Here is a 14,897-nt window from a genome sequence, read left to right as displayed (position 1 = left end):
GATGCTTTTGGGATTCCCTCTTTGAATTAATATCTGGTCCAAGCACCAAAAAGCAATCTTTTTTCATGTATATAAAAAGTCTTATTGACCGGTGGGAACTGAATGTATGGCTTAGAGATTAGAGCACTGTTGAATAAATTAAGTTTCTCTTCCTGCACCATTCAGTGTGATCACGGATGACGTCATTAGATCGTTTTGATATTGTGTCACCACTGTAATTGTAGGTTGGATGTTCTCCTTGTTGGAAGAAAAGATTAGGATCCGTGATTGTGCAGGGAATGTGCATTATGTAGAAGAAGGAACAGGGCAGCAGCTAGGCAAACTTTTTAGCCTGTCTATTAGCACTGAGGGCTGATAATTCTCATTCTGTGTCTCACAGATGGAGTTTAGGTCCTAGCTTACCTATGCTATGTTAATGCTCATTTTCAGCTACTTACTAACACCTAACGTAAACCCACCACAAGTTTCTGTAATTTTTTTCTTGTTCGCTTCTTTTAGCACTTGAATAGTCTTCTAACAACTTCTGAAGTGGCAGATGAATGCTATAAAAGCTGAGAAAATTCACAGCAAAAACAACTGTAATTTTCTAATGTAAGAGAACTGAAAATAGTTTTGACCCTACTGATCAGATATAAATATAGAGCTAAAGACAAACCTGGTTTGTTGTGCTGACACTTGAGGGTGGCGTGGACTATGACTTCTAGGCCAAGTGACCTGGGACACCTCCAGAATGATAAACCCACGTATTTTAAAGTAATAGTCTCATACCGTGTTCCTGCCAATGTTTACAACCACCTACGCTTTGTTTTCTGTGGCTCAGAGTTACAGCAGCATTTAAAAGTAATTTCTATAATTTATTTTCTTAGAGGGAAAGAGAGAAGAGCAACCGGTCTTTTTTCAAACTTAATCTCTGTTATATGACTTGGTAGTTTTTATTTCTCTTCTGTAATAACAACTCTTGCAACATAAAAACGTTATGTGAAATTGAGCTTTCTTAAGAAAAAGAGGAAGGTGAGGAGGGAGGATTTTCTAGCTGCCTAACATTACAGGGCGTATTGGTGCTGTCTCATTTGGAAGCCCCAGACAGGGTATTTCACGTTGGTGTTTCAGAGGGGATTCCAGGCCTGCCTTCTGTGGGCTCTGTGCAGGGAGCAAAGGCACACAGTGCCAGTGTTCAAAAACCAAGCGACATTTGTCTTCTCACATCTCTCCTGCCCCCGCCACAACCCCAAAAGAAACCTACTCCAGAATGCTGTGGTTAGTAAAACTTCACTGTTTGTAGGTGGAGGAGGAGAAACATCTGGATTATGATCACAAAATCTTGCAGCGGTTTGGTTCCCATTCCTCAGATTGCTCATTTTGAGTTTATTTTGGTAACACTGGAAATTTAAGTCTGACTTTTCTGCTCTGTTTCTTGTTGAGCCTTTTCGTTATCTCAAATAGTTCTCACTAAGAAATACCAGTGAGATCTCCAGGATTATAAAAGAGGTATTCCTGACTACATTATTTACAGTAAATTTTGTTAGGCGTTACCTCTTCTCTGATCTTCCTGACCAATATTGTCATGGAAGAAGATATGGCATTTATTCACCTTCCAAACTTCTGAATGTGTAGGTCCAAAATAGAACAACAGACTCTTTGATATTGCTTTACAGCGATAAGATAATCAAGAATGGATTGATGTTTTGGTTTTTTTCTGGAATTCATTCTTCCCAAAGATATTGACCTGTGAAATAACCCTTGGAGTATGTCTGCCCTACACTGTATTTCTATCATGGCTTTACTGTAGGCAGTTTCTTACTGGCGTGGTATAACCTTATACCCGTAGCAGAATAAACTACAGGTGTAGTGTAGAAAGTGTTTACTTCTCACTGTCTTCTATGGAGTGGGAAAAGTTCCATTTTGAAGAATGCAAATTTCTGTAATGAACTTACATTCATTAGATAATACATAAAGCTCCCGAATTCTAAATCTTCCATTGCTTGTCTGGGATTTTTATCTTATTTTATTATTTTGATATGCTGAACTAGAAGCAAAACTTAGAACTAATAAATACTTAAGGACACTAAGAACAGTCTTAACTGACAATATTTGTGTTCTCTTTACAGAATCTGGTTCTGCAATTACTGCTTCCTGTATTGGTTTGGGGAACTCTACGACACCTCCACCCGGACAGGCAGGAAAACCAGTGCCAGGATACAATGGTAAGACTGTGCTAAATGTGCAGGTAGAAAAGGATATTGCTTATAGTCCTGAGTAAGTGCTCTTTAATTTTCATACCTCATAGGAAAAGCAAATTACAGTCTTATTAACACATTTTCATCCTTCCTGTAACAGGAAGCTCTGCTTTTTTGTGTTGTGGAATGTGATTGTGAATAAGAAATTCAGTTATGATCAAGAAAATTGATCGGCTACACCTATCTTTGTTATATTCGGTGTAGAAGTATGCGCTAGCCCTTTCATGTAATAAAGATACCAATGAAATACTGTGCTTTAAGGCTTTATCTTCAGTTTTTATTTCCAGCAGGGAGAAATGGTAGGCTATGGACCAACATTAAAAGGATAAGCCCTCATTGTCTCGAAGGTATTTGCATGCAGAGGCTGTCCCCAAAGGATTAAGAATGCAAAAACATTCTCATACCTGGGAAGCCCTGAGTTTTACACAGTTTTCAAGAATTACTTGAAGTCTGAAAAATAATTACATTAAAGATCAAGCCATCTTCAGGAAAAGTTCTCACATCATTGGGCAGAAAGAGCTAAGCTGTTTTTTCTTCTATTACATACAAGCATAAGTGAACACTAAAGAAAATAAACATGTTTAGCAGGTCTGGGGTTTGGCATTTACAGTTACGGCATGAAGACAAGCAGTAGCTTAAAAACAACATTAAAACAAAGCTGTGAGGTCTGTCCAGAGTTGTAATAAATAGGGAAGAGTGGAAGAATGTAATTGCAGCACACATGCTATCAAATGATCGTCAGGCCTAGAAAAAAGTACGAGTAGCAAGAGTATAAAAATTTCATATGAATTTTTTTGAACATTGGGCCTACTGTAAGTAAAGAATTTCTTTGAATGGACAATGAAGGGAATGTATTTAGCATGCCTTAAAAGGGAAACATAAAATGAGCACTAAAATTCACTAAAGATTTATGAAAGAACATTACCTCTTTCAGTTTTTGGTTTAAGGCCAATTATGTCCTGCAATGCAGCCATTCATAAAATAGTGGATCTTGAAATTACTCTGTATCGGCAGCTGTCTTTCTGTCACCCACTTCTGTTTTGATGTTGTTTTGCTGCTGTTACTATATTAATTAGAATAGATCCTTATGCCATTTAGAAGCTAGATCATGTATTTTTAGATTATACGTGCAACTGTTAATGGTTTTGGACATTGCTAAAGTTATGTTGTATTTATGCTGTGATATAAATAGAAAGTTATAAAATCTACTTTTTTTTTTTTTGTTAAACACAGCCAAATTCTTTCCTGTCACAGTATTGCTAAAATAAACTGGTTTCTTTGCTGATTTTTTTAGAATATAAAGAATAAAAGCAGTATGTAGCTATGATATCAAAGTGCAATGGCACAAATTGCATTTAAAAGTGAATCAAGATACCATATTAATTTCTAGCTCTGTTGCCTTAAATCAAACATTATTATGTGCTTTCCCTTTGATCTACTTGAACCCTTTCCAGATAATTTCATTGTATTGTTTTCAAATTGAAGCAAGTCCCCCATTTTGAAGAATTAAGTCAGTTCTTCAGCAATTCAGGAGTGAGCAATATAGTATCTCCCTTCCCCAAATTTTTGCACATTGAAATAAAATGCTTGCAAGGAGGAGAATAAATGCTGGAATTGCTATCTTGATAAAATAGTTACAATGAACTGATTAGATTTTATTTCAGTATAATAAAAATAGGAAAATATAGGAGAGAAAGCCTTGAAAGCTACAAGGGAGTGGGTCTTTTTCATGGTCTTCTGAGCCTAAATTCTCCAAATCTAACCATACTGTTTTCTTAGACGTGTTCTTACACCATCTGAAATATATATAAGGAAAAAAAAAAGTGTTAACTGATTAGAAATGGGTTTTATTTATGCCATTCTTGCTGTTTTTCATAAGTGTCTTCTATGTTTCCATTCATCCTTTTGATTTCCTATCCCAGTTCCTCCTTCCAAGTCACTGCTTTATAAAACTGGCCTAGTGGACTTGCTGGTGCCCACGTGCTGAGCCATTGCTTTCAGCAGGCTCTTCAGTTACTTAAAAATTACCATCCTCTTTGAAGGAGTGGCTTCAGCCAGAAATGTAAACTACAGGTGTTGGCATTCTTGGGACGGATAGGATATGATATCACTCTTAAGAGTCTTAGGAGAGTTGTAGTCAGAAGTCTGTCATCCTCTTTTCCCCATTCTTCTGGGATGTTTTAATACAGAATGTAAGATTATTTGTACTAATTTAGATCCAGCTGAACATTGCATTCTTTCTAGGGCAAGCTTCAAGAAGCATGTTTTTTAAATCCATGTCCACCCAGCCCGTCAAAACCTTTCCTCCCTGTTTTTTCTTGGTTTAGTCATTTCACTTTAATTCCATTTAACACAGGGTAAGTTAATATCTGTCATTCCTTCCTTATGCCCACACCTTCAGATGGAATGGGTGGTTGTGGTAGATTTCCCAGATGACTGCATGGAAGATGCTGTTTCAGGTGTTTTTCCTTAGAAACCTCAGTACCAGGATATGAAGCTTTTACTGAAGGTGATGGGCCGGTGTCATCCAGGGAAAAGGCTTCTGTTGGGAGGTCTGGATTCTTTGCTGTACTCTAGCATTACCCTCCTGTGCAGCTTCGGGTAGTTCACGAGTTACTTTACCCCTTTCGCTAGATTAGAATAAGCCTTGTCAGCTGGGAAGCATCTTTCTGGGTTTCCTGAGAGCCTTTGAAAACCAGACACGCTTATTTACTGCTAATAGTATTTCTCACATTAACTGGGTTAGCCTCCAGTAATCTTAGTTGTTATTTCTTATTCATGTTACCTGCACACTTTTTCTTGTATTTGTCACGTGTCTGAAGGGTCCTTTGCTATTTGGAAGTTTAGATTTTCCAGTATGAAGACGTCTTCTAATTTTCTGTTCTATATTTTTCCCTTTTTTGACTTTGAGCTATTTCTGCTCCCAAAGCACGAGTATTATTTAAGACTTTTTGTACTTAGGGCTGAATGTTAATAAGGTCATGATATTATCTAGTTTGGAACTCCTGAATTACTTAATTCCTTTTGTTGCTTGGTGCATTGCCATTCTGAAGCGTAACGTAAGTTGATATCCATGAAGAAAGACACCGTCCTCCATCTAAAAATACACTACTTGAGAGGAGTTCTCTTCCTATCTTATTTTTTTGCAGTGATGATTCTGGATGAAAATAAGGAGCCAGTGAAGGCGAAGACTTTAGGAAACATTGTGGTAAAGTAAGCAAACTAAGTATCTTACAGTTAAGAGAAGCTTCCTACATGAGTTCATTGTCTTCTGACTGAAGTTTATATATATATTTATATATATAAAAAACAATAATTGAAATAATGAGGACTGAAAATTATGTCTTTCTCTGATATTGATACCAAACTGCCAGAACTTATAATGTCCTTTAATGTTGAAAAATTGCAAATGCAATTGCGTGAGTGAATGAGTGTGGATTGCTGGTTTTTTTTCTTGGACTACAGCAAAGTGTACCATTTTCTTAATTATCATCATTTTGGCACAGGATTAAGCCTTCCTTTTGGGACACATAAGCAAGATATTGAATCATTCTCTTCACTTTTATCTTTCAGTTTAGTGAAATAGTACAGGAGTGCAGATTGACATGCTTTGGTTTACTGGTGTGATGCTGCCTCCTCTTTCACTGCTCTCACTATTTCCTAATCCCAACTGATGCACATTCCTGGAGGGACAATATGTGTTTTCTGATCTCCATAAAAACAGCAAGGTGTCTCCGAGTGTGCTTTGCATGAGACTGTGTGCAATTATGGTAGTACTTGGACAAAATACATAAATACATACAGGAAAAGACTCCAGGAAGAAAAAAGAAAAAAAAAAACAAAAAGAAGAAAAAACCCTGCTGTGCATCATGTAGGTGATTTTAGTACCGTTTCCCAGACTCCTGTCAGATGAGTTCCAGAAGCTTCAATATTCTTTTTGAAACTACACCTTTCTTAGCAACTTTTCTTAGATAAAGGAGCTTCTGTTTAGATAACACTGTGAACATCAATTACATTTATCTTACCTTCTGCCATCTCACTTGCCAGAACCTTACCTTACTTGTGTAAAGCTCGCTCGCCTACTGCTCCCCCCAGCACGTGCCAGCTCTGTATTCTGGATGTTTTCCTCAGACAGATACTGACTTTATGATTAACGCATTAGCTGTAGTCTTGTCCATTTTCAGTCAGAGAAAATACTTCAGTTCTGAACACTTCTTACCTGCCTGGAAATACAAGTCCTGAGAGAAATGCATTCATCCACTTCTCCTGTGGTAAAATTTAGGAGAGTTGTGGTAACTCAGAGTCAGTCAGAAGCCAAAGCGTTGGGACAGACGTACCAATGCCGATGAGTTGTTAGAAGTTAGCTGAGGACTGGGGCAATGGCCGCATGAGCTGGGGATGAGGCACATCAGACAGAGGTGCAGGGGCTGGACCGTGCTGCAGAAAGGCAGCGCTAAAAATGTGGGCCGGCCGGCCGCATAGTGCTTGCCCGGGAGTCAGGGTTGCCGAGGTGTGGAGGGTTTTTTTTGAGTACAGGTGCTCAGCTGTACTAGTGATCTAATGTAACTAGACTGCTGTGGAGATTAAGATAGCATCACATGAAGTTATTGTACTGTGTGACGGAGTTGTGTGTTTGCAGGATGAAGTCTATAACCTGCCTGATTTTCAGCATTTTAGGCGAAACCACCAGGACACACAGGCATGTGTTTAAGTGCGCACACGATCTCCCCTGAATCATCAGACTCAGATTTAGACATAGTTTTCCTGTGACACATGTAAGATTATGAATTTATTCCACTGCCAAGTATGAATAATAAAAATTTCTCCAGCCTTTAACAGACTGTGGTTTGCAGTATCTGTAACCCAGGTGAGAGTGGGGGGCTATCTTTCAAAGCTCTTGCCTCTGTAGTGCTTGATGCCGTAATAAAATGTAGGCTTGTAATCAATGGAGAGAGAGAAAGATATTTTGTAAGAAAATTGATCCTAGCTGTCTTAGGCATTCATTTAGGATGGAATAATTCACCTTCCAGATGTGCTCGTGTCTTTCCAGTGGCTGCAGGGGTGACACAGCTACCTTAGGGTAGGCGCTTAGCGTTATCTACCAAAAGTGAAGTGAAATGAACTCCATCCTTAGGACCTCTGCCAAACAAGCCGAATTATATATACTAACAGGTAATGTTGGTAGATGTGTGCATACATTTCTGAGTCATTACTACCTTTAAGTGCCTGTCAGGAGTGGTGCCCTGGGTTGAGCAACACAGGACTAACTACTCTTCTAATGCTTGGGAGAACTCCACTTTTGGAAGACTCCAGTGTCTGAATTAGTGAAAATATTTACTTTACGGCCAGCTAGGCTATGTGGGATTCAAAGTCTCAGTGTTTTTGAGCCTTGCCAGGTGCAGGGATGAGGAGGAGCGAGGCCTGGGCATTTGACGCAAGCTGGCCAACAGGATTATTTCATACTGTGAACATCACATTCAATATGAATTAGAAAGTTTGCTGCATAGTTCCTCTCTCTCCCTTGATGGCGGCAGTCCAGAGAACTTCTTGCCCAGCTGTTGGGCCCCTGAGCCCTTCCTTTCCTCCTGAAGCCACAGCGCTTGCAGTGTCCGACATTTGCTGTCCCCTGCTGGGAGTGCACAGCTTCTTGCTGATATAACTGGCTGAGTATAATTCTTGTGTATCTTATATTAGTATCGGGATTAATACTGGTTCTTTAGTATTATTGTTAATTATTTAGTCTTATCCTATTTATCTTTCTATAGATATTTCTATAGATATTTCTATAGATCTATTTATTTATATGTCAACCTTCGTGTTTCCCTGCTTTCCCCGATTCCCCTTTCTGAGAGGAGAGGGGTCATTGGGTGATAGAATAATTGTCTAAACTACAATAAATTGTTATGGGTTTTCTCAAACCATAACAAGTTGATACTGCCATACTGGAAGATCCTGTTTGGGGTTATTGTCAAAGCTAGAATTTACCTTCCTTGATGTGGCCCCATATTTAAGTATTTATCTTAAGGGATTACAAACATGTTTTTTGTTGTTGTTGATTGTTTTGTTTTGTTTTATCTTGCCCAGCATGACTTTTGCTGCAGTCAAATAAATTGATGGGGAAGAAGGAGGGATTTTTGTTATGTTTTGGTTTGGTTTTTTGCCTTGGATCACTCAAGAAAGAGTAATGGCACAGGGACACTATTATTTTATCATGTCCCTGTTTATTGTAATATCCATTCTGAAATAGGGAGGAGAGTATGGGGGAAAGAAGTGACATTGAATCATTAACATAGTCGATATTAAAGCGATTCTGAAGTAGGTTAACTATCTTTATCTTCCAGCCTTTTTCCTGACATAATCTTTTGAGACAATAGGATCTCTTTAAAATTCATTCTGCAGCCTAACAAAAAAAACCCAACCAACCAACCAAACAAAAAAACCAAACAAACCCAAGCCCCCCAAAAACCCCAAGAAAACAAGGTAAAGATACTGTTGAGCTTTAGCAGGCTAATTGTGGATTTTGTAACACTTCCAACATTTGAATCTTTAGACTGTTTACAGAAGTTGGTTTTCGGATATTATGGTTTGCAGTTTCTTAACACTTTATTCCAGGTTTCATTCTGGTAAGTGACAATTTGCTGCAGTGTGTGCTTGCTTTTTGATCATAAAAATCTGTGGTTGTTAGGCTAAGGCATCATATATTGTATTTTCTGCTTCAATAAGCTAAGCAGTTATTTAGCTGTAAAAGTTTTTTCATGTTTCGATTAGGGCTAGTTTTCATAAAGCCCTCCCGCAAAGAAGCCTTTCCTCTCTTCAGCAGACTTCTACATGTAAAGACCCCTTAAAAATACTGGGGATGATCCTTGTTACTAGCAGTGTTTGTCACCCCAGGGACATGTCCCCGTGCCGCTAGAAGAAAATGGGACAGTCAGGATAGTTTTGACTATTACTCTGTTGTACAGTCAGCAGCAAAATATGGTGTACCATTTTAGAATAAACACAGGTGTTTGCTTTATCTGCAGCATACGCGAGTTGAGAAATATTCTTCAGTATTTCTTGGAAAGGAGAATGGTATTGTAAGCGGTGTGTGGCCAGCTGTGCAAAAGTGGTGTGCTGCTGCTCTTGGTTATTTTTATCCCAGTTTAACTCCCGGTAAAGGCTGTTGGGGGCTGCTTGAGGCCTGCAGTGCTCATAACTATAGTATTTAAAATACCTATTCTTACAATAGGGTTTTAAACCTTAATTTTAACCTGCAGGAGTCAAATACTTTAGAAAGGTAATTCTTAAATCTAATTACTCCATCTTCCTGCCCCAAGTACGTTCTTTTCTTTACTCATCTGCCAACTGATATCTGTTTTTTTCCATATAATGATCATCTGTGCCCTTTGGAAAGTTTTTTTGCTGACAAGAACTCTCATACAGGCTAATTCACCTGGACAATGCAATAATACTTTTGACTTCACAAGTCTTTCAGGATAAAGTAATGAAAAGCAGTGTCACAACATTTATGATGAAAGGGCAAGGGAAAATGAAGATGACTGCAGCTCATGAGGTTGGGCTTGTATGAATTGTTTCTAAATTTACTTTTTTTTTTTTTTTAAGCTAGAATCTTTGGACATGAAAGATTCTGAAGATTTATTCTGAAGTGAAAATGATAGCAGCAATGACCTCCATTTCCATTAGCAAGACCAATCTGATTTAGTTGCACACTTCTGCCAGCATTGTTCTTGCGTGCCTGTAACTAATACGCACTTGAAAATGTGTGTGTATGTGTGTGTATGTAATTGTGATTAGCCATGAGAATTTTTTAAGAAGTTGTCTGTTCTCAAAAGGAACATGAGCAAAGAGAAATCCCATTTAAATTCCAGTGCAGTGTGAAACTCCGTTTTGCTCTTGTACATTATAAAGCTCGCAAACCCGTTATGTTTATTTTATGAAGCAGTTGTCAGCACTGTCTCATTAGCTAGCATTATTCTTTATATTCACCCACAACAGCGAGAGGACTACGTTTGCCTTACGCTCATTCTATCCAGAGAGTAATGCCTGACAGTAAATTTCCCACTGGATCATAGTTACACTTCTTCTAGTGTTTGTATAGTTAATACTGTGCCATAAAAATGGAGGTTTACAGGATAAGTATTTACAAATTTGTTTTACTGATCTTCACCACACAGAATCACATAAATATTTCTGTTCCAGAAATATTCCAGAAATATTCCAGAAATATTTATGTTCAGAAGGAGGTGAGACAGTGTAGTTACATCACACAGCGATTCTGAAATGCTTTGGTTGCATTAGTTAAATTGCATTGTGTGAGAGGTTCTGCAGACCTTTAATGTTGTGGGGCTTTTTACGTGAATTTGGGATTAGTGGAGGAAGAGGAAGGAAAATTATAATGTTGTATCAGTAGTTAAAATTATTCAAATGATGATTCACCCCATTAAATCAAGTAAAATCATTCAAAACTTTATGTACAGTGCTGTAAGAGTGTAAAGTATTGAAAAAATAATTTTTATTCATGAGATTTTTATAAAGAAAGGGTCACAATAAATTTACAGCTTTTTGTAATTTTAGATTCTAAGTTAACTGAACAGAAATGTGACAGGACTTTTGAAGCAAATACCATAAAGTTTATATCCTTTAGTGGAAGAGATGTTGTTCATAAGTAAGCAACCCATTCACAGTTTCACTATTTGCGGTACTGTGTTCAGTCTTTATACATTATTCAGGGTGCACATAGATGTTCAATAAAAAGCTTGCTCATTTACTATTTCTTAGGATGCATTAAAAAAATAGTCAGTATCTATGTGGAAGTCTGAAGCAACCTGAAGCCAGGAATGTAATCATTAAGGTGCACAATAGAAATGCTAACCAAAAGAGCTTAAAGGGAAGAAAAGGGAAAGAAAAAGATGTAATCTTTGGCAGCACATTGTAGTACCTCAATGTCCCTTTTAAGAAAATACAGAAAAGTCTTGTAAGACTTGATGGGTCACCATATGGGTATTCTAACTTGGGATATGCCAATGAGAAACGTCACAGGGTTTGTTTGCACTCCTCCCCTTCCCAGGAAGAAAAGGAGGTGGGGAGGCGATGGCAGTGGTTTTACATAGTGAAAGCAAGGGGAGACTCTGCAGCCAAGAGAGGCATATATGGCCTTAGCTCAGAAGAAAGACAGTTAGATAGGAGCTACCTGAGATGCCAAAATAGCTGCTAAGATCTTATTGTTACCAGTGTCTAACTAATGAACGTTGCCAGTTTTTCTCTGTTGGTAAGTGTGTGACACTATTGCCAGTCTGTGCTTCCAAAAGGATATATTCCTTTATCATTAAATTACATCCAATGATAAAAACCAATACTCAATATTCTGAAATTTCCTTCTATGAATATAATAATCCCCAAAATTCAAGTACTTAGACACTCTAAGAAACGTCTCTCATATGTGATTGTTCTAGAGTGTCTGAAGGGGATTAAGCTCTATCTCCATTGCTTGAATTGTTTTTATTTTTTGTCATTTTAATGATGTGGTTTGTCATTGTGGAAGTGGTTTTTAATGTTTTCCTATTAATTTTTAATGTATAAAATAAGCAAATAAAAAAATTACAAAAGGAAGCAGAAAATTAGAGGCAACCCAGCAGAGGACACGTTGCAGACCCGTCTGAGTGGCTGCCCTTAAGGAAGATTGCTGGAGGGGGAAAAGTGTTGCTTGTAGAACTGTGTAAAGAAGGTGCGTCATCCTGCATAGATGACTTGCAATACGTTCTTGTAAGTGAAGGTCATACACCAAGGATCAGTGAGAATGTTCTAGGTTTATAAGGTGAAGGACTGTACCCTAGAAAGCAGTGACTTTCAAAGGAGCTTTTTATGTTACGGCGGATAAACCTCTGAATACACAAGATTTTTGAATGAAAGGTAGCTAGCTGCCAGTGTAACTAAGCAGGCAATATGATCCCTTTTCAGTAGGGAAACTGAAAAGGAGCTATTATTATCTGTGGATATGATGTTAGTAAAACCAGTAATATATTATGTTCAGTTTTTATGTCCATATTTCAAAAGGCTATTGAGAAACTGGCTGGGTGCTGGAGAAGATATGAATGAGAGTTGCTTGAGTGCTGGAAAGCTTGGCTTAAAGAAACTTACAGTTTAACTTGTGGTATGTAGTGTGTCCAAGATCAGTTAAGTGATGACTTTTTCAAAGTCAGGAAATACCCACAGGACAAAGACATCTTTGAGAGACTGCTGTTTAATCTAGCATGAAGAGATTGGAAGCTGAATCTAGATACTCAGATGAGAAGTAAAACACACCATTTTAACAGTGAAAGTATTAAACCATTGAAAGAAATTCTTGGGAATACGGTGGTTTTCTTTGACACCTCTAAGTCAAACTTGGATATCTATCTTAAAGGTACACTGTCATTTAACCAAAAGTTACAGGCTTGGGACATGATTTAGTAGATGTCATCCTTTAAGCTGTGTTATATGGGAGGTCAGATTAGATGATCCTGATGAACCTGTGCAAAAGATTTCTCTCCTTGCCGGCAGCCTACATGTGTTTTTTTTTTATCAACTTTGTCTTTTCCATTTACAAGTGAAACAATGAGTGGGATTTTCAATGTGGGAACAGTTGGGCCAAAGATAGGTTTTCTAATAGATTTCTGACTGAGTGCGTCGGTAGCGTTTGAACTTCTTTTTTAACCTTTTCCAAACAGTTTCACTATTTTTTGATGCTTTCTGCCTTCCCCACTAAACTATAGGGGTTTTTTTTCCTGCAAAATCCACAGTAAAACCAGCTACTTCTGTGACCTCTTTCAGCTGGTATTTCAGGAATATTTCATAAAGACTGGTGCATGCTCGAGATGCTCTCTCTTTTCTTGCCCCTTTCTCCACCCTTTTTCCAGTGCTGTTGTTCCTCGTATCTGAAAAAGCTTCTAGATTCCAGATGGCTTTCAAACTTACAGTCAAAAATTTTAGGGGTTATGTTTATGCACAGCACTACATAAATGCTGAGTAATAACATAGCTGCCAGTCAAGATGATTTAGCTCCATTCAGAAGCCCGAACTCATTTAACAATGGCTTATATTTGCTTTGACTGGCTGTAATGAACAGCCTGTGAGTACCGTTGTCTACCATAAAATAAAAGAATGTCTTTTCTGAAACTCAGCAAGGTAGCATCTCTAAGAGTTTTTTTGACTTTCATATGTACTTTCAGAAATCTGCTTTTCTCTGTAAATTATATTTTGAGTGTTGTGTCTATAATTGCTTTTTCCATCAACAAGGAATCTTACATCATTTTGATGAGTCGCATCCTGAAAGGATGTGACACAAAGAGTCAGATTTTCTTGGGCTAAGCTGAAGGGGGGCTGTTCTGTATAAGGTCAGCCACCATTGTATGAAAAATAAATGAACTGTAAAACAATGCTTAAAAAACAGATAGTGATTGTCATTTAAAATTCTCTAGCAGAAAACAGTTACTGCGAAAGCAGTTCAGAGTTTTTCTGCGATGCTGCCAAGCTCACCTAATCTGTTTGAGTTTCTCCACTTCATAATGAAATTACCTTCTTATCTTTGTAAAGCGTAACCAGAGTGGATCTTTGTAAAATGAACCCATATAATTTACATCATTAATTTGTACAGTTTACCTAGTTTTCTTGATGCCATTCTAAATGTATTCAACCTTGAAATGAGAAATGAGCCTGGATTGGTATTCCTGTAGTTCTGCAACTGTCACCTTAATTTCACTGGAGTAAATGGAGAATAGCATCATTTGTACTGTTGTTGCTGTACTGCTTAAAAATTGGCCTGAGATCAAAATTCAGACCTATAAATCCTTATTGAAGTTTGAAATCCAAAGGTAAACTTTTCTCAAGTTCAGGTGCTTTGATTCAGCTCAGTGTATCTTTTTGGCTTGAACCTCGACTTGAGTTTGAAACTGCGCCTACTCATTGCTAGTTATACGTGGGATGAGGTGACTGTAGTTAGCCTGATCCAAGATAGCCGGTAACACATTTGTATTTTAGAAAAAGCTGGCATGCTTGTCTTGAATTTGTATTTGTCAAAGCTCATGACTGTCCCCTCCAGAAGGAAGAAGCAATGATGAGATAGAAGACGCTGCCAGAGTTAACGACTATATGAAAAATCCAAGCAAGAACAGTGTTAAGGGAGGGCTTATCTTTAAACTGATAGCAGATGCAAAGGCTCAGCACTGGCTGGTTTGTGGCTTGGTGTGCAGGATGAGAGAGGGAGAAGTTAACAGATCGCTAGAGAAATACAGTAAATCCCTTCCAAAGGGAAACCAAGCAAAGCAACTTCTTTGTATATTGTGGAAATGATGATGAAGGAACCTACCTCCTTCTGTCTTAGTCTTCTGTGCTCCTGTCACTTGTAAAAGGAAAGCAGGATCCTGTCTAGGGCAATCATAGCTGGTGGTTTTGGTCAATATATCCTCTTAAAAATAACTCCAAAATGCCTTGAGTATCAACTCAGTGTCTGGCAAAGAGGCAACAGTTTTTGAATATAGAACTTTTGTAGGTGTGTGTTGTTTCCTAGGGAGAACAGACCCAAACCCAACATCTAAAAATGATACTTTTTTTATGAAGGGGTTGAGGAAAGGAAGAGATGTTGGCTTTCAGGTTGCTGTTATTTTCTGACTATCTGATTTTCTC

The 14,897-nt window shown here is 38.0% G+C and overlaps 1 protein-coding gene across 3 annotated transcripts in view; it reads left to right on the top strand.

The window, feature by feature from the left end:
* Positions 1 to 14,897, top strand: part of ACSS3 (acyl-CoA synthetase short chain family member 3) — a 92,039-nt gene that overhangs the window by 67,663 nt on the left and 9,479 nt on the right. For all 3 annotated transcript variants that reach the window (XM_063322859.1, XM_063322861.1, XM_063322860.1), the window contains 2 exons: positions 2,109 to 2,204; positions 5,387 to 5,450. In XM_063322859.1, the coding sequence (XP_063178929.1) occupies positions 2,109 to 2,204; positions 5,387 to 5,450 (160 nt within the window). The remainder of the gene's footprint in view (positions 1 to 2,108; positions 2,205 to 5,386; positions 5,451 to 14,897) is intronic.

The sequence above is a fragment of the Chroicocephalus ridibundus genome, chromosome 1, assembly GCF_963924245.1.
Source record: "Chroicocephalus ridibundus chromosome 1, bChrRid1.1, whole genome shotgun sequence".
NCBI classification, from domain to species: domain Eukaryota; kingdom Metazoa; phylum Chordata; class Aves; order Charadriiformes; family Laridae; genus Chroicocephalus; species Chroicocephalus ridibundus.
Note: the sequence above shows the minus strand (reverse complement) of the source record. Positions and strands in the feature narration are given on the sequence as shown.